General features: G+C 63.1%; 9 protein-coding genes across 9 annotated transcripts; 3 read left to right on the forward strand and 6 right to left on the reverse strand.

The window, feature by feature from the left end:
• Positions 1-327: 327 nt before the first annotated feature.
• RHTO_08156 (protein of Cyclin PHO80-like family) lies at positions 328-2713 on the reverse strand (the record flags this gene model as incomplete). The annotated part of the gene is made up of 4 exons (XM_016421810.1): positions 328-1827; positions 1911-1954; positions 2040-2186; positions 2368-2713. The coding sequence occupies 4 exons, from the start codon at positions 2711-2713 to the stop codon at positions 328-330; spliced, it is 2037 nt and encodes a 678-aa protein (XP_016273922.1).
• A 1236-nt stretch (positions 2714-3949) lies between these two features.
• On the reverse strand, positions 3950-6718 carry RHTO_08157 (zinc finger, C6HC-type protein; the record flags this gene model as incomplete). The annotated part of the gene is made up of 7 exons (XM_016421811.1): positions 3950-4576; positions 4707-4871; positions 4930-5088; positions 5169-5244; positions 5303-5537; positions 5601-5962; positions 6027-6718. The coding sequence occupies 7 exons, from the start codon at positions 6716-6718 to the stop codon at positions 3950-3952; spliced, it is 2316 nt and encodes a 771-aa protein (XP_016273923.1).
• Positions 6719-7001: 283 nt separating this feature from the next.
• On the reverse strand, positions 7002-7762 carry RHTO_08158 (mitochondrial import inner membrane translocase subunit TIM22; the record flags this gene model as incomplete). The annotated part of the gene is made up of 3 exons (XM_016421812.1): positions 7002-7175; positions 7244-7449; positions 7570-7762. 3 exons carry the CDS (start codon positions 7760-7762, stop codon positions 7002-7004), a joined length of 573 nt encoding a protein of 190 aa, XP_016273924.1.
• A 767-nt stretch (positions 7763-8529) lies between these two features.
• On the reverse strand, positions 8530-11304 carry RHTO_08159 (SFRS protein kinase; the record flags this gene model as incomplete). The annotated part of the gene is made up of 7 exons (XM_016421813.1): positions 8530-8654; positions 8717-9040; positions 9101-9263; positions 9323-10517; positions 10700-10717; positions 10813-11109; positions 11267-11304. The coding sequence occupies 7 exons, from the start codon at positions 11302-11304 to the stop codon at positions 8530-8532; spliced, it is 2160 nt and encodes a 719-aa protein (XP_016273925.1).
• A 907-nt stretch (positions 11305-12211) lies between these two features.
• On the forward strand, positions 12212-14329 carry RHTO_08160 (cytochrome b561/ferric reductase transmembrane domain containing protein; the record flags this gene model as incomplete). The annotated part of the gene is made up of 6 exons (XM_016421814.1): positions 12212-12374; positions 12430-12566; positions 12625-12696; positions 12753-12997; positions 13080-14141; positions 14287-14329. The coding sequence occupies 6 exons, from the start codon at positions 12212-12214 to the stop codon at positions 14327-14329; spliced, it is 1722 nt and encodes a 573-aa protein (XP_016273926.1).
• Positions 14330-14390: 61 nt separating this feature from the next.
• RHTO_08161 (WD-repeat protein) lies at positions 14391-16664 on the reverse strand (the record flags this gene model as incomplete). The annotated part of the gene is made up of 6 exons (XM_016421815.1): positions 14391-14576; positions 14636-14819; positions 14882-15510; positions 15569-15866; positions 15922-16253; positions 16311-16664. The coding sequence occupies 6 exons, from the start codon at positions 16662-16664 to the stop codon at positions 14391-14393; spliced, it is 1983 nt and encodes a 660-aa protein (XP_016273927.1).
• A 302-nt stretch (positions 16665-16966) lies between these two features.
• On the reverse strand, positions 16967-18491 carry RHTO_08162 (uncharacterized protein; the record flags this gene model as incomplete). The annotated part of the gene is made up of 5 exons (XM_016421816.1): positions 16967-17044; positions 17110-17150; positions 17228-17503; positions 17563-17899; positions 17958-18491. 5 exons carry the CDS (start codon positions 18489-18491, stop codon positions 16967-16969), a joined length of 1266 nt encoding a protein of 421 aa, XP_016273928.1.
• A 156-nt stretch (positions 18492-18647) lies between these two features.
• On the forward strand, positions 18648-20187 carry RHTO_08163 (peptidase cysteine/serine, trypsin-like protein; the record flags this gene model as incomplete). The annotated part of the gene is made up of 3 exons (XM_016421817.1): positions 18648-19421; positions 19482-19944; positions 20012-20187. The coding sequence occupies 3 exons, from the start codon at positions 18648-18650 to the stop codon at positions 20185-20187; spliced, it is 1413 nt and encodes a 470-aa protein (XP_016273929.1).
• Positions 20188-20596: 409 nt separating this feature from the next.
• Positions 20597-21966, forward strand: RHTO_08164 (putative membrane permease; the record flags this gene model as incomplete). The annotated part of the gene is made up of 8 exons (XM_016421818.1): positions 20597-20616; positions 20728-20749; positions 20859-20908; positions 20984-21061; positions 21132-21385; positions 21447-21513; positions 21593-21824; positions 21889-21966. 8 exons carry the CDS (start codon positions 20597-20599, stop codon positions 21964-21966), a joined length of 801 nt encoding a protein of 266 aa, XP_016273930.1.
• Between the last annotated feature and the right edge of the window lie 429 nt (positions 21967-22395).

Here is a 22395-nt window from a genome sequence, read left to right on the forward strand (position 1 = left end):
GTCCAGCCACCAGGAGAGACCAGGAGCGTTGCGAGGGAGCCCTCGTACCCCTGTTCTCGGGTTCCTCCCTCCCTTCCTCCCATGAAGGCGAGCGAGCATGCATATTCACATTACAACGATCACACGGGTTGAGTAAAGTGCAGGGTATATCGACGAGGCGACTGTGGGGCATGTGTACGTGCGACGAGGCGGAGCGACAAGCAAATGGGCATGCGAAACGAGCGAAGGGAGTACGGAACGACGCGTATGCTATGAGGGACTGCGAGTGTGGAGTATGCTGAGGATGCTGGGAGACCGAGGAGGAAGGAAGGGGAAGGGGGATGCGACTCAGGGTCCTTGCCAGTACACGCCGGGGACGCCTGCATTCGAGTACGCCGACCAGTACGGATGAGGCGGGTAGCCGTACGTTGCTGGAGGGGGAGGGATGTACGGATAGGCAGGAGCGGTTGCGGCAGAGGGGAGAGGTAAAGGCGGGACCCAGCCTGGTGGACTGCTCGCTGACATCCCGCTGAGCCGCCTCGAGTCGCTGCTCGTGTGCATCGACGAGGAGGGAGCCATCGCCGAGCTTGTTGGGTTCGTGGCGGTAGCGGACGTCGGCGTCGGGTACGAAGGGTAGCGGTGGTTGCTAGACGCGCCGGCCGAGAGGGGCGAGGTCGATGTCGAGACGGAGAGAGGGTACAGCGGCGCATATCCATACGGGTACGGATACGCCTGCTGCGCGTTCGCACCCGAAACAAACGGGTAGACGGGCAAAGTTGGCGGCGGGAGCGTCTGCCGCAGGTGCCCGAGCCCTTGGCCCGCTGCAAGGGCGTAGTAGTTGAGGCTGACGCTGCCTTGCCGCAAGCGCCGGTGCTGTTCGGGGTCGTAATGCGGCGAGAAGGAGTCGGAGAGGGTGCTGAAGCCGGTTGGGATGGGCGGAGCAAAGAGTTGAAGTGGAGGGAGGTGGGCCGCGGCGGAAGAGGATGACGACGGGCGCGATGCGTAGGGAGTGGGAGTAGTCGCCCACGGAACAGGCGTGACATGATGCGAGAAGAGGTCGCGCGTGGGCGAAGAGGACAGGGCTTGGAGAAGGGGTCGAGTCGCAGACGACGAAGCTTGAAGGGTGTCCTGCGCCGCCGTCACCGAGCCAGGCGCAGCAGTCGGCCCAGCGCTCCACGACCGCGTCATCTGCCCACCATGCACCTGCGCCTGCACGTACGGCGGCAACGCCGACGCGACGTAAGCCGGGTGCTGCTGGTCCTGCCCGAACGCGTCGTCCGCGCTCCGCTTGACGCCCGAGGCATGCGACGCGCTTGCTCGGAAACCCGAGTTGCGCTTCTGCGAGCTTGTGGTTGTGGGCGAGAGGTCGAGTGGTGGTCGTGGCGGATCTCGGGAGGGCGCCGGTATGCTGTAAACTGGGAGGGGTGCGGAGGCGTGAAGCTGGAACGGCGGGGGATAGGGCGGAGCGAGCGAGTAGTCGGCAAAGGCGAGTCGAGGGGTTGTGTTCGTCGAAGCCGGCGCCATCAGTCGAGGCTTGACTCGCCGTGCTTCCTCAGTCGTGAGGAACGGATCGGTGGTCGAGGCTTGCAGGTGCGGCGGAATCGCGGCGCTCGCTCTGAGTGCGTGCAGATCAGGCGAAAGCCTCGACGCAGACAACCGCTTGGTCGACCGGCGTCGCGACGGCGTCGCGATACCGTTCGAGGGGGCAGGGATCTTTCCGAGCCGGGCATTGCGAGCAGCGACATGGCCCTCGAGGAGCTTGAGCCACGCATCAAAGTCGCGCTTCGTCACGTGCAGGCTCCAGTCGAGCCCTCGCAGGAACTCGGCTTCGCCGGCGACGAGCGGTTTCTGCGGAGGAAAGGAGGTCAGCCCGGGTTCGGACCGGCCGACACGAGACGGCTCGATCGGGTGAGGAGGCCGCTAAAACGCACGAGCTCGAGAGAGGAGACTTGAGACCAGGTCTGGGCCGTGTAGGCTGCGGGAGGACGATAGAAGAGTGTCAGAAGGAAAGTTCGAGGAGGGGAGAGTTCGAGAGTGCGAGGATGGCGGAGGCGACGCACTGTTGTCGTCGAGGATCTTGTTGCCGAGCATGAGCGCCGTCACCGCGAGCCGGTATTCTGAACCCGCCGCTCCCTTGATGTCGTTCCGCTGCTTCAGCCGCGAGACGAAGAGCAGGGCGAGCAAGACGACCGAGTGCGAGACTTGCGCTGCATGGGGAGCACCAAGGTCAGCCTGTGCACCTTTCGCGAGCCCAGCGAGTCCCGTCCGAGCCTGGCGTCCTTCGCAGAAAGTCCCGATGGTATCCAGCATTTCCTCCGGAGGCCTCCCCCGTCCGCAACCTGCCTTGCGCGCCTCGCTCCCTTCGCCAATAGAGAGATTAGAGCTCACTCGTCGAGAGGACCTCGTGACAGAACCGCAGGAAGCGATCCGTCGGCTTGACCTGGAGTCGCGCGAGTCCCGCACCGTCTTCCGGCGTCGCCGCCTCTCCCACGCCCGCTCCACCGCTGGTCGGGGCAAACCACAGCCAGACAAACATCTCTGCGGCAAAGAGGGCGAGCGCCGAGATGGGTCCGAGAGGAGGCGAGGGCGGTGCGGCGTTGTGAACGGTCGTCGGAGCTGGCGGGGCGGCGACGACGGCCGTCATGGCGGGCTTGGAGTGAATCGCTGAGCGGTCTGGCGAGGCGGAGGGGGTGCGGTAGGGGACGGCGACGAAGGAAGAGTCGCACCGAGCCATGCCGCCCTTTATTTTCGACCCCGCAACCGCACAGTGGAGAGTCCGAGGAGGAAGAGTCGCCCGACCCGGTTCGCGCGCGGTCCAGCTAGCCTGTGCGGGTGTGTGCGGCGAGGATGGACAGTCCCGTGTGCGTCTGCAAGCCTCGCCACCGCCCCGGACGAGGGTGTGACGGCGCGCGGGAGGTCGCAGATCTCTTGACCTCTCCGAGAGGCCAAGTCGAGGGGTCCGCAGCGAGGCCAGCCAGAGTCCGGTCGGGAGACGGGACTGCGCAAGCTGGGCGGTGCTCGACGCAGTTCGCCCGTCGTGCTGAGCGAGTGGCCTTTGAGCGCAGCGTGTGTCGCTCCCCTGCCCGCGCCGTTCGCTCGCTTGTTGGCGAGAAGACTGTTTCCTCCTCCACACGCTCGGCGAGCAACTCGGGCCCATGTGTGAGACAGCTGATCAACTTGGAGCGAGCCGATTCAACACTCGCACAAGGGGCCAGCTTCTCGCCTCGCGCTCGTCCCGCCGCTGGCAACGCAAGGGATAACCAGTACTGTGCGGAGGACTCGCGATAGGAGAAGTCGCGAAGGCAGCTTTCACGACCGACGGCTCGCTGCGCGCTCCTTGCTTGCTCCTGGTCGCGCTCCTCGTCCTCCAATCGTCCTCGCTGAACTTCTTCCTTCGGCGTTTGCCCTTTGACGATGGAGTACGGGGGCGATCCACGACCTCTTCCACGCACGACAGCAAGCTCACGCCCGAACACGCGATCGCGAGCGAGACCGCACCTCGTTCTTTTGTCTCGCATTCACCGAGTGAAGTTGCTCCGCGACGACGTTGTACGGCTCTTACGATGCCCATCTGGCTTCACCGGTCCCGAGTCCGCTGAGCCTGGAGCAATGGAGCTCGGTTACGTAAAAAGAGCGAGAAGGGTGCTCCCGTTCCGTTTGCGCGGACGGGTCGACAAAAGAGTTCGTCTTGCTGGAGGACTCGTAATGCAGCTCCCCATGGACGCTCATTCAGCTCCTCCCGAGTCCCGGGCATGCACAATGGACGGGCCGATAAGAGCGAGAAGTGGGAAACGGCGCAAGAACATGCAATGCAAAAGCAGAGACGAGAAACAACGAGGAGGCGAGAGAACAATGCGGAGAGATGAACAGAACAACGAAGTACGACCAGCGGAACTTGCACGAAGAGCGAAAGACGAAAGACGAAACAGAACAAGCGACTCCTCCCTCCCTCCTCCTCGTCGACGGGTCCTCACTTCTTCCCCTGCGTCCTCGCCCTCCTCGCCTCCCTCGCATCCTCTACCTGCTTCCTCGCCTGCCTAGCGCGCTTGAGCGCCGCAGCAGCAACTACAGCCGCTTCCTGTGCGTCTCGCAGCGCCTGGTCGCGAGGTCGAGGGACGGGCGGGGCAGGCGGGTGGACGAACGGAACGCGAGGCGGAGGCGGAGGCGGGTTGACGAACGGAACGCGAGGCGGAGGTGGGTTGTAACGAGGAGGAAGGGGGAAGTAGGGGAGAGGACGAGGGCCCTCCGGGTCGCCCTCGAGTGGCAGACCGTACGCGCGCTTCTTGACCTTCTTCTCCTTCTTGGCGGGGATAGGTCGAACGGGTCGAGGAGGAACGGGCGGCGCAACTGCTGCAGCGGCAGGCGGATTCGCCGGCCCCGCGACCGCATTCGCATTGTTGGCCGCCCCACCCGCAGCCTGACGATACGCCTCGAGCGCCGCTTCGTACGCTGCAACGCGCGGTGGAGGGAGATGCGCGATGTTGGCCGGCGCGGCGGCGACTTTGTCGCCCATCTTGAGCTTGGCGAGGTCTTCTTCGGCGATGTGCAGGTTGCGCTTGCGGAGCTCGATCTCGGCGGCCATGCGGGCGGCTTCGACCTGCGAGGCGGCGACGAGAGCGGGAGGGAGGGCGGTGGCGGAGGCGAGCGAGAGACGACAGAAGGAAGAACAAAAGACGCGGATCGTCAGCGGAGTCAACGAACTGCATGAAAGCGCCGCGCGAACGCACCTCCTGCCGGTTCCGCTCCTCCGTCGCGTCCCACAAGTCGCACGTCGAGCCGACCTCGGCCTGCATGCCCACAGGGAGGTTCGTACCGGCGTTGCGGAAGTGCTGGTAGCCCGCGACGATCTTGCCGCAGATGTAGCACGAGAGGGTGCGGCAGTTCGAGCAGATCTGCGAATCCGGAGAAAGTCGTCAATCTCCGCCCGTGGTATGATGAGAGAGTACCCACAATCTTGTTGCATCCGGAATCCTTTATATAGGGCTCTCCGCAGCCGGGCTTGGGACACCGACGGATTAGGGCGGCCGACATCGCCTCCTCGACCTGGTGGACCGAGTTCAGCTTGGCGTCCTCGTCGACTTCAGCGCACGTCTTCGGAAGGTGGTCCTTCTACGGTCGAGCAGCGAGTCAGTATTGAGATGGGTTGGGGAAACGACGAGACGCGCCTTCTTGCACTGCCTGCAGCTGACGACGAGGCAATCCTCGCGCTGACAATGGAACAGCCGCTCGTCTGGGCTCTCGATGATCATGGCGAAGGGGCAGAACCTGCGGAGTGTACAAGGTCAGAGGAAGCCTCGCTTCAGAGGGGAGACTCAGCACGCACGGGCACTTCTCCAAACCCTCGAGTTCCGCCGCATCAATGTCCTTCTCCTGCTTGATCTTGTGCAGCGTCTCGAGCGTCTTGGCTGAGAGGCACTTCGCCATCTCGATGTCGGGGAAGAAGGCCGTACAGCCGTCGGTCGACATGCACGGCAGGACGTGTTTCCGCATGCCGATCTGGCTCTCGGCGTTGAGGCGGGCGCAGTCGAAGCAGAAGCCGCAGCCTTCGGTGCAGGTGACTGCGATAGCGTTACGAGGTTAGCGGAAAGAGCGAGGGAAGCACGAAGGAAAGGCGAACGCACCGATTTGCGAAAGGGCCGTGTCGGTGAAGCAACAACCGCATTCGAAGAAGGCGCCGGACGCAATCTCCTCCTCGAGCTTCATCTGCCGCAACTTGACCCTCTCCTGCGCATCCAGGTACTTAGGCAGCTCCTCGGCGACCCAGTTCCTCTCCTTCTCGAGCTCGGCGTGCGAGTCCGCCTTGTTCTTGCCCTTGTCGCTGCGCGCGGTGACCATGAGCTTCCAGCCGCGTTCCTCGTCGGACTGTCGCTGGGCTTTGACTGCGGCGATGTATGTCGGAGCGTAGAAGGAGGAGGAGGCGAAGAACATGCGCTTCATGTTGTGCTGCTGGATGCGCGGAAAGTCGGAATAGAGCCGGGTGAGTCTGCGAGCGCTCGGTACATCAGATCTGCAGCCAAGAGCGGGGCAGCGGAAGGCGTGCAACTCACGCCGCGTCCTCGTAGCTCTTCCCGAGAGGTTTCCTCTGCGCCAGGTCGAGCCAAACCTTGCCTCGCTTGTCCACTTCTTCGTCCTCCTGCTGCTGTCTTCGTGCAGCATCGTCGACGTGTCCACCACCGAGGGCGAAAGCGTCGGATGACGGCGCATCCTCCTCTTTCGCCTTCCCTTTTCCCTTCCTGTCAACGCGCTTCTCCTCCTGCGGCGCCTTTGGGTAGCCTCCCTCCATCGTAAACAGTTCCTCGAGCACGGCTTCGACGTTTGCTGGCCCGAAAGCGGTCTGGTGCAGGAAGAGGCGTTTGACATGGGCGAGGTCAACGTCGGGGAGGATCGCGAGGATGGTCGTGCAAGCTTCGTCAAGGTCGTCCTTTGGCGCTGATTGCTGTGCCGGACGGTCCTCGCGCGGCGCTGGTCCCGCTACGGGTTCCTCCCGCTCTTCGTCGACCCCCGCATAGGCCTGCGGGTCCGTCTTCCGTCTCTTCGCCTGCGAAGCGCCCTCTGCCAGCTGGCGCAGTTCTTCGTCCCAGGTCTCGGCGCCCCAGTCCTCCGAGTCGCTCGATAGCTCAATCACGCGTCGCTTCTTCAGTCGGACCCCGCCAGCGTTGAGAGCGCCGGACGGTCCTGCAACCGCGTTGGCGAGCTGGTGCGGCTGCTGAGCACGCATGCCGACCTGTTGCTGAGCCATCGAAAGCGTGAGCGGACGCGCAAGCGAGGCGCGAGCGAGGACAGCGAGGGGAAGAGGCGAGGGAACTTCGGGAGCAGATTGACTTCTCGCCAAGTTCAACGAAAGCGATAGATGCGAGTTGCGGTGTGCTAAACAGACTCTAGGGCATACAACAAGGGGAGAAGTGACAACCGAAAGACACCCGCACCTCTGGCGAACGTACCCTGATACCCTTCTATGCGCCAATCTCCTGCCTCTGCGCTGGTATGCCAACCGTACAGCCGAGTTAAGGACGATTCGATATCTACGCGTCCTCGTCGGGCGTATCCCGGCGCATGTACGAGTCGATGGCTGCCGAGAAAGCCGCAAAACCCATTCCTCCGAGAACCATCGCTCGAGGACCGCTGTTCCGCGCGAGGACGGCGCCCGATATCAGGCCGGCGTAGATCGAGTTGTAAATGTCGTTCTTGGCGCGGAACTGCGGGAGACGAGAAGGATGTCAGCGACTCTGGCGACGAAAGTTCGGAGCTTGTGGTGCGGACTCACGCCTTCGACAATACACTCCGTCCCTGCGTACAGCGCTCCGACCATACCGAATCCCTTGCCTTGCCGCCACATGCTCTTGCCCATGTCGCCGAAGATAACCTTGGCTTTTTGCCGGGTGTTCATGCCCGCGTACTGTTCTCGCTGCAGCGGGTCCTCGATCGTGAAGGACGAGCCCATCAGGGAGAAGAAGGCGCCGATGCCGAATCCTGCGAGGCAAAGAGCGGAACGTCAATCTCGACTGGGCAGAGGAGCAGAAGGGTCGAGTCGAGGAGGTGAAAGTCCGCCTCAACCACCCAGCAAGCCCTGCAAGCCAGCCCAAGACTCACCCATAGCACCACTGATGGCAGCCTTGGCCACCGGACTCTCCATGCCCTCCTGTACGAGCCTGATCTGCTTCATCTGGCTAATAATCTCGCGACGCTCGTCCTCCGTCTTTGTCCGCACTTCGCCCGTCTCGGGATCCGGCGATGGTGGCTCGTAGCCTGGTACGACGAAGGGCGTGAGGTACTGCGTCGCCATGGTGAGGCCGTGTGAAGGAGGAGGGCGGTGCCGAAGAAAGTTGAGGGGGAGAGCGGTGGCGGGGAGAGGGTGTTCCGACGGTACGAGAACGGCTCGTGAGTGTCCAGCAGCTCGGTCCTAGACTGCACAAGCTGGCTCAGCGGTGAGCGGGTGAAGCGGTGAAGGTCGAGGAGCTGCGACTCTTCCTCGCGAGCAGCTTCGACGGCGTCGACGAGCTGAGCTTGCTACAAGCGTGCTAAGGCTGACAGACACCTCTCAAGACCCGGAGGTTGACGATCCCAAGCTCTATTGCCTCCTCCTCAACTCAACGAAAGAAGACGACGAGGACGGGCGGGCGGCGGGTGTGGGTCGAAGGGAAATAGCGGGATGGAGAAGGCAAGACTGTGTAATGTATCGAGAGAGATGGAAAGAACGAGAGCAAGAGATAGGGCATGTACAAAGTATGGACGCGAACAAGCGAGGAGGCGAGGAGGAGACAAAACGGGATAGAACATGTACATCGAAGATAGTGGTTCCCGGAACGAGCGAGAGCGAGGGAGGTGGAGGTGAAGTGCTGAAGCGAGTGTGAAGGCGAGGGCCGGGCGGAAGGCGGGAGAGTACAGGGATATCCGACGGCGACGAGGAGGAGAGGGCGGCGCTGACCGGGGGGCGTACGACAGGTGAGACGGCGAACGGCGACTACGGCGGGGACGGCGAGAGAAGCATGGGGTATCGACGGGTATTAGCGAGTTGGGGAGAGAGGAAGTCTAGACGGGAAGGGGCGAGAGTCAGGCGCGGATTTGCTGTGCGAGCGAGGACGACGGAGGAGGCGGAGGAGGATCGGTGTGGTGGACGTTGAGATTGGTGTCGATCGGTCGCAAGGCGTTGACCAATTGCGGGTCGATGATTGAGGCTGGAAGGAAGCGCGACTCTCGTCAGCTTGGTGTGTCACGGCAAAAGGTAATCCGCACGCACCATTGACGACCGCCGGACTCTCCGGGTTCATCCCCCTGATACCCCTCGCAATCCGCTTCCCATCCTCGACCCTCGTCACCCGCCCCTGCTCATCCTCGCCATTCTGCAGCAAATGCGAGTCAATCTCGCCCTGGACGATCACGCCCTGCAGCCACTCGTGGTCGAGCATGTCGCGAGCCGTGGCGCGCTTGTCCGGGTTGAGGTGCAGCATCGGCTGGAGGAAGGACTCGAGGAGCTTGGCTTCGGCTTCGGGAATGAGGTACTTGTCCTGGAGGACCGAGTGGAGCGGCCAGAACTTGAGCTTGTGGATGTGCTTCAGCTCGCCTGCGTATCGAGTACCTCATCGTCAGCTTGGTCCATGAGACGAGTATTAGCTGGACGCACCTTTCCGGGTGAAGATGTCGGCGCTGAACTTGCCCGCGAGCGCGATACTCCGCGGGAACGGTCCGAGCAGCTCGATGACCTGCGCAATGTGGTCGTCGTCCTTGTTGTACCGCGTGCCAGGATGGGGGTCGAACAGGTAGTCGCCTGTCAACAGCTCGAAGAACTGCGCTCGAGAAGCTCGTCAGCCCTGTACGCTGGAGGCGCAGAGTTCGCGCAACGCACCATCGCCGACGCGGACCAGATGTCGACCGCCGTTCCCCACTTCGCGCCCAGGATAGCCTCCGGCGAGCGATACTGCCTGGTCTGGATGTCGTTCGTGAAATGCAAGTCCGTCCAGCTCGCGTTGCCCAAATCCGCAATCTTGACCGTGATGCGTTCGAGGCTCGACGGGTCGTACGGCGCGGGAGGAGGGAGAGTATTCGGGTCGCCGGCGACGATGGCGGGGTGGAGAGGGTTGTGCGGCATAGGTCGGGGAGGGGAGGTCGAGATTGAACCGGCACCTTCGGGAGGCGGAGAACGCATCGTCACGTCCGAATCGTTGTTGTTGTTCGAGGAAGGGGTGATGGTGACATGAGAGGCGGAAGGGTCGGAGGAGGCTTGGGGGAAGTAGGTGGAGGTGGATGCGGGCTGGCCCTGCGAGTTCGATGCGGCGGCGGCGGCTTGTTGCGAGAGAAGGGACGGGCCCTTGTTCGGTGCCGCAGGAGCCGCCTGCTTCGCTCCAATGTCCGCCAACTGCACGCCCGCCATCTGCTCGCCCACGTCGTCCGCCGTCGTCGCCGTCATCTCGCCCTGCTTCTTGATACTCCCGACGTACGACCCGCCTGAATCCGAGATCTTGCTCATCTGGAACGCGAGCTTCTCGATGACTGGGCTCGTGCCGTAGCTGCTGCTGGGCGAAGGAAGCGGTTGCGAGCCGGTGATGAAGACGGTGTCTGCTCGAGGCGTCTGGGCGCCTCCTCGCGGCTGAGACGGCGGTACACCAATCATCTTGGTCGGTACGGCGGCGGGCGAAGTCTCGAGTTCGGCGCGTACGACAGCCTCGACATCGTCGATGCAGATAAGGACGTTCTCGGGCTTGAGGTCGGTGTGGATGATGCCGCACTCGCGGTGGATGTAGTCGAGTCCGAGGAGGACCTGCTTGGCGATCTGCTTGCAGATGTGGTCGGGCACGCCGCGGTGGTGATACCGCTTGATCAACCCGAGCAAATTTTCGCCGAGCACCTCGAAGACCATGCAGACGTGCGTGCCGTTCGGTCCTCGGTGCGTAAAGTGGTCGAGGAGCGAGACGACGTGTCGTCGGCCGGGGTGCGCCGGGTTCGACTCGACCACCCGCTGGAGGAGCTTGATCTCGTCGAGCGCCGTCTCGGTGTAGTGCGTCGCCGACTTGACCACCTTGAGCGCGACATGCTTGTTGACGCTGTGTGCGAGAAGCAGGGTCAGTATAAAGCAGCAGGCGAGGCCAGTCTGTCGACCCCTTTTTGGCGGTCGAGCGGCGCGACATCTCCTCGCGCGTGCGAGACATGACGGCTCGCGCCGCGCCCTCGAAGAATTCGCCCGCCCCGCCCGAGTACGCCTCAGGGAGAGTGAACGGTAACGTACGTTGTGTCCCGTGCAAGCCTGGAAGAAAGATCAGCGTTGGCCGAGTGGGGAGGACGGAAAGGGTCAGCATGACCCGCGGAGAGAGCGAGGCGAGCGTGCACGGCAGGACGCACCAGACGGTCGAGAAGTGGCCCCAGCCGAGCTTGCGCACCACAACATAGCGGTCGTTCGGCCCGTAGACGTCTCCAATGCGGACAGGGTGGTAGCCTCCCGCCTCGTAGTCGCTCAGCTTCTCCTCCTCGTCGGTGAAGACGCTCTCGAACGAGACGCTGGTCGCCGAGCTCGCCTGTGCGCCGATGGGGATCTGCCCTCCGCCTCCCTGGGACGCGGCGTGCCCGCCGGTGTGCGGGTGCTGATCCGAGGGGTGAGAGTGAGAGTGGGCGATGGGGACGGGCGCAGGGCCTTGCGAGCTGTTGTCACGGGCAACGATAAGGGTCAGCGACGTGCTCGCGCGGTCCATCGAGCGCCCCTCGCTCGCGGTGGGTGGTGCCGTCGAAAGCGGGCTGGCTGGGGCTGGGTGAACGAGGCGAGGTCATGCGGGCGCGCGAGTTGGACGGGGCGGCTGACCTGTGGTTCAAGTGAGTGGCTGTAGCCGGGTACGCCATCGTCAGGCAGCGCGTGCCCCGTGCGAGTGAGCCGTGAGCGAGTTGCGAAGGAGACGAGATGCGACGACGGCGAGTGGAGCAACCTCGGACAGCAACAACCACCACAGGGGCAGCTGGCGAGGGCTGGCACACTCTAGCAGGATACTACTGGTCACGTTGATACCCGCCAGAACTCGCCCGGCTGCTCGCGCCCTCCTCCTTCGCCGCCTCGCTCACCTCCTATCTCGCATGGCCACAACACGCGACATCGGCTTCGTGGGCGGACGAGCACAGTGCGAGAGGGCTGAGATGGCCCAGCTGAGTCCGATGCATTGCCCGCCAGCACCCCCGCTGCCGTGGACGACCGACACTCGCCTCCTCCTCCGACTTCGACCCCTCCCACCCCCCTTATCGCCGGCAACCTTGATTGTTTCGCTTCCTTCAGCTTGCGGGGACGGGCTTGTCGGGCGACAGGCTGTTGAGAACGCTTTCTTTCTTCTGGAGACTACCGGTGAATGGCAGGAGGGCCTTGGGGAGAAGGGATGAATTTTCGGAACCGCTTTTACTGCCTTCCTCTCGCCCCTGAGTTGGTCGCCGTCAATGCTCGAGCTGCTCCTCCACGTCCTGATCTTCCCGATGTCCTCGCTGCCTTCTCAGCGTACTTCTACGCCATGACCTGCCCTCATCCTTGTCCCGTCCGCTTAGGAAGGTCAAGGCAAAGAGCGACTCTGCACGCGCTCTTGCTAGCGCTGGATGAGCGAGTCGAGGATGCGACCCTCGTTGGAGGTTGTTTGCACAAGGAACCTGCGGAGGAGGAGGAAGGGCGAAGGCGAGAGGAGGCACCTCCTGGTCCGTGGACTTTCCGGACGCTCCCACCCTCGCTCCTCCTCTAACTTATCGACTGCTCGCCTTCGTTGTTCGAGCTGACATGACGCTACTTGCATGCTTGTTGCTTGCCGTCTCAGCCGTTGCCTCGCCCACCCCGCCTGATCTCGTCGCTCGCTGGGACCACTCAGCGCTAGGCTCTCAGGCTCCCACCGACGCTCAAGAAGCTACCGCCGGACGCTATGCGACGTTGATAGCTTTGCATGGTGCGCCCACTCCTCTCGCGAAGCCGCGAGTCCAGAGTTGACCCCCCTTCGACAGGGATGCTGGGCGTTCTTGCATTCCAGGTCGTTGCGCCGGCTGCTGCGATCGTTGCGGCCGTAGGGAAGGGCTGGAGCAACGGGTTGTGGTTCAGGCTCCACTGGAAGATTCAGGCCATGGTCACTGTGCCGACAGTCGTACGGTCGGAACGTTTCCCTCTTTCTCGAGGTCTTGCTGACCTCGACGGTTGAGCAGACCCTCGCAGTCGTGGTGGTTGTCATAGCGGCTTCTATGGACGATTGCGCCAGAGTGTACGACAAGCACCGCGTGAGTCAACACACTACCGCCTCATCCTGTCCTGCAACTGACCGTCCTTGCGGCAGACCACCGGTTTCGTCCTCCTGGGCGTCCTAATCCTCCAACTCGCGCTAGGATACTACGCGCACTCGCGCCACCAAGCCGTCACATCCTTCGCCACCTCGTCCGGCCTGCCTGCTCCGCCGCCCAAACGCAGGGCCGCGAATTGGTTGCACATGGGTGTCGGGATTGGACTGTTGACGGTGGGTGGGCTGCAGGTTATGTGGGGGTTCGAGGAGTATAAGGAGTTTGCTGGGAAGAGCGTGCCGGGGTGGTTGAGAATCATCCACTGGATGCGGGTTCCGTTTCCTCTGCCTGCCACGCTGCTCCCGCTCACGATCCTCCACCCGCAGTCTCGCCGGTATCCCACCCCTCATCGTCACCCCTTACATCCTGATCCGCGGGATCAAGCGCCTGCGAGCCGGCCACTCCTTCGCCGAGTCATTCTTCTCCACCCCTCCCTCCTCACAGCCTTACCAACCCCCTCGCAAGCTCTTCCTCGGTACATCGACGTACATCGACGAGGCCTACGCTCCTGGCGCTGAGACGGTCTTCGACGCGGATGCGGATTTTGAGAAAGATGGAGTTGGGCACGAATATGCGAAGGGAAAGGGAGTGGATGGAAGGGTGCCGGTCGAGTCGAGTTGGCCTGGTGCTGCGACGCGCGAGGAGTACGAACAGGAGGTACAGTCGTCGATTGGGCACGGGAGCGTCGTAGGATCGACGATCGGTGGCGAATCGACCTACGACGACTACCGCGACAGGCGCGAGGAGGAAGAGGTCTCGTTGATCAAGCGCGCAGCGCCAATCGCGCGCTTTCCATCGCCCGGAGCAGAGGAAGACGAGGCGCGGCCGACATACCCGCCGTCAGCAGCCTACGACCCTCCTGCGCCGCCGCCGCCAACTCTCCCTCCTCTTCCGCCCGTCTCCTCAACGTTCTCCCCGCGTCCTACTCTCCCGACAAGCGTCTCTCCTCCCTCCGTCGGCGAAAACCTAACCTTCTCCCCTCGCCTTTCGTTCATGCCCTTCGCCGGTCCCAACGCGATCAACCCGCCGGCCCTCACGCTCGCGACTTCGCCCAGTCCCGCGCTCTCAACGACCGAAGCTGTCCTGCGCAATCAGCCGGACGGAGAAGGCCAGAGCGCAAAGACGCCGACGCTGGTGCCCACTCCGCCTCTTCCGCCGTCGGAGCAGGAGAAGACGGCCAGTCGAGGAGGCGAGACGGCCACGCCTGCGCCGCAACTGACGAGCGACGGCGTACTCTTCACCGTCGAGCGCCGGCCAAGCCAGGTCGCGAAAGTCGAAGGCGAGGCGTCGAAGCAGGAGGTCAAGCCAGCAGCGCAGGAGGCACCGGTTGTCAAGGAGGAAGAGGACGAAGACGATGTGATCCTGGCGGACGATAGCGAGTCGACGAGGTTGATGGATGAGCTGGAGCGCGAGCTGACGATTTCGACGACGAGGAGCGGGCGGTCGAGGGCTGTGCCGGCGGAGGAGGCAGAGCAGAAGCTGGCGGAGGAAGGCGAGACCTTGAAGGGGGAGCCGATGCTGGAGCGCGAGCAGAGCGGCAAGTGGTTCGGCAACGGCGGGCAGCGTCGTAGCGTGAGAGAGCGTTTCTTATCTCAATTGTCCCTGTGCAAAGTGCGAGTTGCGGTAACGAAACGAGACTACCGGCGCACCCGTCCCTTGCTCCCGCGCGCAAACTGCTTGACCTCGTACAACAGGACCTTGCCGCGCTGGTTTCCGACCGCGAGCCACTCGCTGCCCTTGGAGAAGTCGACGCAGGTGACGTGGTGGAGCGGAGTCTGCTGAGTCGGCCAGTTCTGGTAGACTGAGCACGTCGGGAGATGGACCTGCGGGAGCGACCAGTGAGCGAGGGAAGCTGTGCGCATTCGGTGCAGGCAGAACTCACGAGTTTGAGCTGGTCCTTGTTCGTCTTACTCGCGAGCGCGACGAGCTGTGCATCGTGGTTGAAGCGCATCGTTGAGACCGTGCTGACGAGGTTCTCAACCGCCTTCTTCGCCTTGCGCTCAGCGCCCTGGGCATACGTGCCGCGAGAAGAAGCGTCGTACAGGTTGACGATGCCAGTCGTCGAGCTGCATGTTGATCAGCCTGTCAGCTTCATGCGGTGAGCAAGATCACAAGGGTTTGTACGCACCCGACGGCAGTCCATGCGCCGTCCCTGCTCGTCTCGAGCGCGACCGAGCCAAACCCGCCCTCGTCCCGCCACCGGTCAACACACTTGCGCGTCCCAACATCCCAGACATACACCTCGCTGTCCTCGCCGAGCGTGAGCAGCTCCCTCCCGTCACGCTGCCAGGCGATACCTTTGACGGAGACGTTCATTTTGACCTCGCCAATAACCTGTCCGCCTCGACTGACACCGCTGCTGCTCCAGTCGACGAGGTGGACGTAGCCTCGTCGTCCCCCGACTGCAAGGACGTCTCCTGCGCCAGGCGAGAAGCGGAAACGCTCCATGCCGCCCGACCCGCCAGTCGATGCCTTGTCCGACCCGCCGAGACCGGCGTTGAGCAGGCCGCGAGGCGAGCGCAGAGTCTGACCGGTCTGGAGGTCGTACGAGAGGAAAAAGGGTCGGGAGCCGGTGAGGAGGATGGACGAGCCGGAGGGGTGGAAGGCGGCGTTCAAGATGGGAAGTTCGGGGAGGTGGAGAGTCTGAAGGAGGGGGTTGTCGGTGCCGTCGATTTGGAAGAGTCGAAGGCGGCGATCGGATGTGGCGGAGAAGAGGACCTGCGCGCGAGGATGGAAGCCAACCTCGACGACGGCGCCCTGCGAACAGGCCGATGTTAGCTGGAGTCTCGGAGGAGGAGGACTAAACGGAACGAACCGATTTCTGCTCGTGCTGGTTCGCGTCCCGCACTCGCTCGATATCAATCTCCCCAGGCTCAAGCCGTCCGCCCTTGACCTTCTTCCCACCCTTCCCGCCGACAGTCGCCTTCCTGAACAGATCGTCCGCCTCGTCCTTCTCGTCCGCGCTGTCGCCCTCCTCATCCGACGCGTCCGAGACGTCCGAGTCCAACAAGAGAGCCGCATTGCCGCCGTGTTGCGCCTGCGCAGCCCGCCGACGAAGCACTTTCCGTCGCGCCTCGACGGCCCATTGAGGCGGAGGGTGGAGCTTCTCAAATCTGCGGAATGACGGATTCAGCGACAATGGAAGAGAGCAAATGCCGATAAACGCACTGTCTCCGAAGCCTGCTCTCGTACTCGAGCCCGCTCACAACATCCTCCGCCGCCGCATCCCGCAACTTCCGCAACCGCTTCTCCCCCTGCAAGCTGATTTGCAGCTCCTCGTCCGCCGGGTCGAACCATGCTGCTTGTCGCAAGTTGCGCGTCCGCATAGCAGGTTTGGGCGCAGAGACTTGATGGTCCTCCTCCTCCGAGTCCTCCTCGCTGGCGCCCTCATCCTCCGAGTCGAACTTGGCGAAGGAGCCGGAGGGTGAAGAGGGCAGTGGGACTTGTGCAGGGTCGGCGGCGGAAGTAGAAGCAGTAGGCGGGACGTCAACGAAGAAGAGCTGTCGGGACGAGCGGGGTCAGCGGGGCTACCTCCAGCGAAAGGACGGTGGACGCACGTTCTCGTCCCTCAGCCGCTCAAGACCAGTCTCCTCGTCCTCCTCGTCTTCATAGTCCACCTCGTCAATGAAGTCCCCGTCCCGTCTGCTCCCCTGCAAGTCCTCCTCGGCGAGCCCGTACAAGTCCGCCTCCTGCTGCCCGCTCCGCTTGCCAAAGACGGCCTCCTCCAGCTGGAGCTCTGTCTCGTCCTTCTCGTGCGCCTTGGCATGCCGCGCGAGGAGCGAGGTCGACCCGAGTGCCTGTGGTTCATCGGCAGCGTCGTCGTCGCGCTGCTTGCCCTTGCGCGTCCGGGGCTTCTTGACTTTGCGCGGCTTCGGGTCTGTCGTGCTCGATGCACGCTTGGCGGGTGCCATCGCTGCAGCAGGTGCGGTTGTGTGAGGCAGAGCGATGAGCAACTCGTCCAAGCTTGTTGAGGCGGTGCGAGACGAACAGCAACTCCCAGGACTCGCTTCGTAGGGCTTATCGAGGGACTGGTTGTCGATAGATACGGGTATACAACTAGGCAGTACAAAGGGGAACTAATCAGGGGAAGAGACGGCCGGACAGGGACGCGAACGATCCAGACAGAGGCGACAGGAAGAGAGCGGGTCTGCCTGGCCATCGAGTGCTTCAAGTGGACTCAAGAGACCTCGCAGGTGAAAGGATCAAGCATCGCTCAGGTCGTGCCGAGCTTGCGGGGCGGATGAGGCGAAGGAAGGGAGACGGGAAAGTCCCACGGGCGAGGTACGAGGGCCTGGCAGAAGCGAGAGTCAGTGCTGCACTGTCGTTTCACAGAGATGTCGGAGATGAGCAACGCACGACAGGAAGAAGCCATGTTGCGGCGAGAACGATGCCGTGACCTGCGTGAAAATGGAAAGTCAGTCACTGTGCGTCAATCCTCAGCTACTAACTTAAGTCAATGTTGAGCGTCACACACCTCTGTCCTGCGCCTTGATGGCCGACCATTCCATGTCGCAGTACGAGGCGATGTAGCGGATGAAAGGCGCGAGTTCCGGTGCGCCTGCGAACCCAGTCATCTGGTCAGTGCCGTCCGTCGACGTCGATCGGTCGAGACGACACGAGAGGTCGTGGATCTCACCGCCAGCGATCACAAAGGCCTGTAGGAAGGTCATGAAAGTTTGCTGGACGGAGGCGACCGACGAGAGCGTCTTGATCGTTGCCGGAGGAATGGACAGCTCGAAGCCCCACCAGTCTGCCAACGCAAGCAGTGTTGAAGCTCAGCCTACGACAGAGGCGAAGCGGGCTACACACAGACGAACACGCTGATCCTGTCGACAGGCGGGACAAAAACGCCTTGATGCGCTCCGCTCTTGCCAATCAGAGCGCCAGTCATGTCGGCGAGCAGCTCGAAGGCGCCGCTCTGAGCTCCTGCGAGACCTGCGAGAGCGCCTGGCGAGACGGGCGGGAGTGAGACGGCGGAGACGGTGGGAGTCGAGTCGAGCGGGGGGAGGGCGTAGCCGCGAGAAGCGAGGACATGGAGAGTCGAGGACGGTTCCGGCTCGGAGGACTGCTCGTCGGCTTCCAAGACAGGGTTATCAACGGGAGCGTCCATACGCTTGAGATCCGAGACGATTCGCTTCGCCTTGTCCTGTTCGATGGCGTCCATCAGCGTCCAGGTCGGAGCAGAGAAGCAGTGAGCAGCTCACGGCATCGAGAAGATCCGCCTTGAGCTTCTTCAGCGCCTTTGGCTTGACAATCGGAACAGGTCTCGGCGAATCCCCTGCTCTCGCCCGGCGCCCGAGTGCATGTTCCGGCGTGACTTGCGCGCCTGCTGCAGAGGGCTGGGTGACCAACACAGGCGTGTATCCGTTGTCGCGGCTCAGGTGCGCCGGGACGAGCGAGGGCAGCGAGAACTTCTTGACGGGTGGACGAGGGGGAGGGACTAAGCCCGTAATGAGGGCGTACAGCATCCTCGCCTGGCGTCCCACCGCTCCCTCATTATCCGTATGACCTGGATGCACCGGTCGGCGGAACTTGTCGAGGGAGAAGCGGTTTCGAGGGGGAGTCGAGTCGGTAGAAGGGCGGGGTGAAGGGTCGTGCGTCTCGTGCGTTGGTCCAGCTGTGTCCGCCCAGTCGACCGCCGTCACAGAGGAAGGTCTGGTCGCTTCAACACCCTCTTGAGCCTGAGCGGGAGCAGTGAGAGCAGGCGGGGCGGATGGAGGAGGAGCAGGACCGTTCATCGCGGGCACAGCAGCTGGGAGCGTGCGAGCTGGCTGGACGGCAAGAGCAAGAAGCAAGCGTCAACCAGGCGAGTACTACCATCCCGCAGCGATGAATGACGCGAAGAGGCGTGAGCGGGAGGAGGAAGAGCCGCAACTCTCGCTCCGCCATTGACCATGACACTGCGGACGGTCTCGAAAGTGCGCCTGCTGCACTCTGCTTCTCGACAGAACGCCCGTCTCGTCAACTCGCACCTCTCCATCAGCCCCGATCTCCCCGTTACCGCCCCTCCTCCGCCGCCAAAGCCGGTGCCCTCATCGCCCTCGTACACCCGTGTACCGCGTCCGCCAGGCCTGTCAGGACCAACTCGGAGGGAGAAAGATGGTATACACGCACCAGCACAGGCTGCGACGCCCGAGGCCGCTCACAAGGCCGGCAAGACGACTTGGACCGATGACGGAGGAAAAGGGCGAGGACCGCTTGCTGGGGACCGTGCTGCCGCTCAGACCAGCCAGCAAGGCTCGGACGAGCTTGCATCGGCTGTCGCGCTGGACCTCTTCCTCCTGAGGACGCTCTCGCAGCTCGAGGAGCGAGCCCAGGTGGGGCGAGGACAGGAGGGCGCGATGCTTCAGCCGCCCGTACAGAAGGATTGGGCGACGTTGCAGACGCTGTTACAGCAACAGCGCGAGCGCGAGGGCGAAGTTGTCGAGGGAACCGCACTCGAGTACGAACCGACGCCTCCGCCTTCGCGACGGATTCGACTGGACGGCAGGGCTGGGCTTGAGGATGGTGCAGTTGCAGGGCAGGAGGAGCAGGACGGCGTGGTTGTCGTAGCCCACGTGATGGGCGGGCGGGATACCCGGGTCAGCATCTGCTCGGGATTCGCGATTGGCAGGACGCAGGACGGCGAGGGGCAGATGATCTTGACTTGTGCGCATACGTTGGCTTCAGTGAGTCGTCTTACTGTTCTGATGTCAGTGGAGGCGAACTGACCGGACTTGACCGCGCAGATGGCCAAGTTCGTCCCACCAGCGAGCGACATCCCCTCCGCGACCTTCGTCCTTGCCTCGTCCGGCCACGTCTACACCGTCTCTTCCCTCGTCTCGTCACTCAGCGAGTCCGACCTTCTCCTTCTCCGGCTATCTCCCGCCCCGATCAATCCCTCTGCCCTCCCAGTCCGCCCTCTCCGCCCACTTCCGATCAATCCGTATCCTTCTCCTACCTCGACAGCCATCTCTGTCCACCGCTACCTCAACCCCCTCTCCCGTCTCCGACGTAAACTGCAGAAGCTACCCGAGCGAGAATGGTTCGAGGGAGAAGTGCGCGAGTACCGTGACCCGATCGGACGGACGGCCGAGGTGGGTACGTACGACACGCTGCAGTCGATGATGATCAGCTGTACGCCTACGCCGGGGAGTAGCGGAGGACCTGTGGTGGATCGCGAGACAGGCAGCGTGGTTGGCGTGACGCGGGGTGCGCTTCGCCTTTCACTCTCGCTCTCGCTTCGTACGAGTCGCTAACGCTCCTCGCCGGCGCCCAGGCTCGACACACAAGTACGGTGACCGACAGCAGTTCGGGCTCGCGACTCCCGCCGAACGCATCTACGACATGTTTCCCCTTCCTGGCTTCAAGACGTCCGCGCAACGACAAGCCGAGGCTGAGGAGCGACGACGGAACGACAAGGGTGTGGAGGAGGCTCAGCAGCGGAGCAAGTGAGTCTCGGTGGACGTGATACACAGCTGTAGATAGGATTGTTCGCACTTTGTCGCTTGTATCGCCCCGCCTTCCCCTTCGCCCTCGGTCGTCGAACTTTCCCTCGCTTCACTGCATCCTGTAGAACCTGTAGCAGATCCTGTAGCTGTCTAGCACCGAGCAGGAACGATTTACACACCTCGCGGGTCGAGGAGGACCGCCTCCCGCTCGCCTCTTCCTGTGAAGCTTGGCGCTGCGTACTGCTCTCGTCAGAACAAGCTCAGCTGGCCGCAGTTCGGCATTCCCTGCACGCGAGAAAGCGAGTGACGCCCTTTCCCCACCTCGTCCCCTCGTGGCGAACTCCTTGGTTGCGCTCTCTCACTCACCGCTTGCGCTTGTCCAAGTCTCGAGAGCACCAGCAACGACACTCACGATGCCGTCCACCAACCACTGGTGCGCTCACCGTTCTCCGCGCGACGCTCTTCCCTCCTCCGCGTCCTCATCGCCGAGAGTTGGCGCACACCCTCGCAGCAACGCACGCTGACAGCTTCGCCTGGCCCGCAGGAACGACCACCTCCCGCTCAAGGTCAGTCTCGACTCGCTGCCGATCTGCCCCTCCCCGCTGTCTGCACTCTGGCCGCTGCCGAGGACCCGTCATGTGCACCCGAGTTGGCTGACCCTTCCCGCGCACACAGATCGTCAACGTCTTGACCTTTGCGTTCCTCTTCTCCTCCAACATCTACTCGTGCGTGGCGAGGCGGTCCAGCTGCGCGAGTTGGAGATCCCGCTGACCCTCTCGCCTCTTCTCTCGCACTCGCAGGGCCTTCACGCCGCACAGCTACGGCAGGGATACCTACTTCACCCCCGCCGACTATGTCTTCTACACCTGGACCATCATGTGAGTCGGGTGTGCGCAGTCGGGAGAACCGTCGTGTCCCCGCTGACTCGCTTTCCTCTTCGCTTCGCAGCGACGTCCTCCTGCTCGGCTTCGTCATCTATCAGTTCTTCGATGACTCGACCGACGTCGTCCACGGCATCGGCTGGCGCTTCCCCCTCATCGGTGTCCTGAACGCCATCTTCGTCCACGTCTTCGTCACGCGCCACTACATCGTCGCCCTCATCTTTGCCATCCTCGTCGCCTCGACCGTGAGCACCGCGTACTACACGCTCTCGGCTCACTACCCGGCGAGGAGCATCGGCGACACCGTCTTTGTCCACCTCCGTGAGATCCGCCCGTCCTTTGCCCTGGGAAGGCTTGAACTGACACCTCTCGCTACTCACAGCCTTCTCGCTCTGGCACGCCTGGTCGATCGTCCTCGTCCTCATCAGCGCCTTCGCCCTCTTCACCCAGTGAGTGGCGGCGGGACTGCTCGTCAGTCGCGCGTCTTGGCCCGAGGCTGACATCGAGCTTGCGGCGATCCTCTCGCAGCGGCAACCACCACACCCACCCCTCGGTTCTCAGCCGCATCCTCGTCGTCGCGGCCGAAGCCTTCCTCGCCCTCACCGCCATCGGTTACGCCTTCCGCTCGCGCGAGGGTGACGTTGCCGGAGCTGCCGTCCTCGCCTTCACCCTTTACGGCATCTACGACGCCCAGAGGGACGACGTTATCCGCTACTGCGCCCTCGCTGGCTTCATCGTCTCGCTCCTCTCGATCGTCAAGGTGAGATTCGTCTCCTCTCACCCGCCTCGGCTGGTGTACTGACCAATGTCCTCTGCTCCCGCAGTCGCTCTACTTCACCTTCGCCGGTGACCGCGGCGTCTCGCTCGGCACGGACGACGAGCGTCGCCCGCTCGTCGCGTAAAGCAAGCACCTCGCTTCATCCACTCCTCCTTCCCCCTTCCCCATACCCACCACTCCCACTCGCGCTTCTTACTCTCCCCTCACGTCGGAACCGCATCTTTGCCTTACTTCACGCTCCTCTCCGTCGCTCGGACTCGCCTCGTACCCACCCGCTCCGTTCTGTTCTTCCCCTTCGCTTGTAGCCGCCTCGCCTCGTTTCTCACGACTTCTCCAGGAATTTCTGCAATCACAATTCGCGTAGTAACTCCCTCTACACGGCCTGGAAGGCTCGCTTCGGACTTCCCCTCGTCGACCTCCCTCGCTCTCCCTTTCCTTCCTGCCACTCCTCCCCCACCCAGCTGGGCCGGCAGAATCGCTGCTCATCCACTGGCGATGCTACAGGCATGTCGCTCCGCACCCTGTACAATCGCTGCACGTTCCTCGCCCGACT

The sequence above is a fragment of the Rhodotorula toruloides genome (genome assembly GCF_000320785.1).
Source record: "Rhodotorula toruloides NP11 unplaced genomic scaffold Scaffold9, whole genome shotgun sequence".
NCBI lineage: Eukaryota > Fungi > Basidiomycota > Microbotryomycetes > Sporidiobolales > Sporidiobolaceae > Rhodotorula > Rhodotorula toruloides.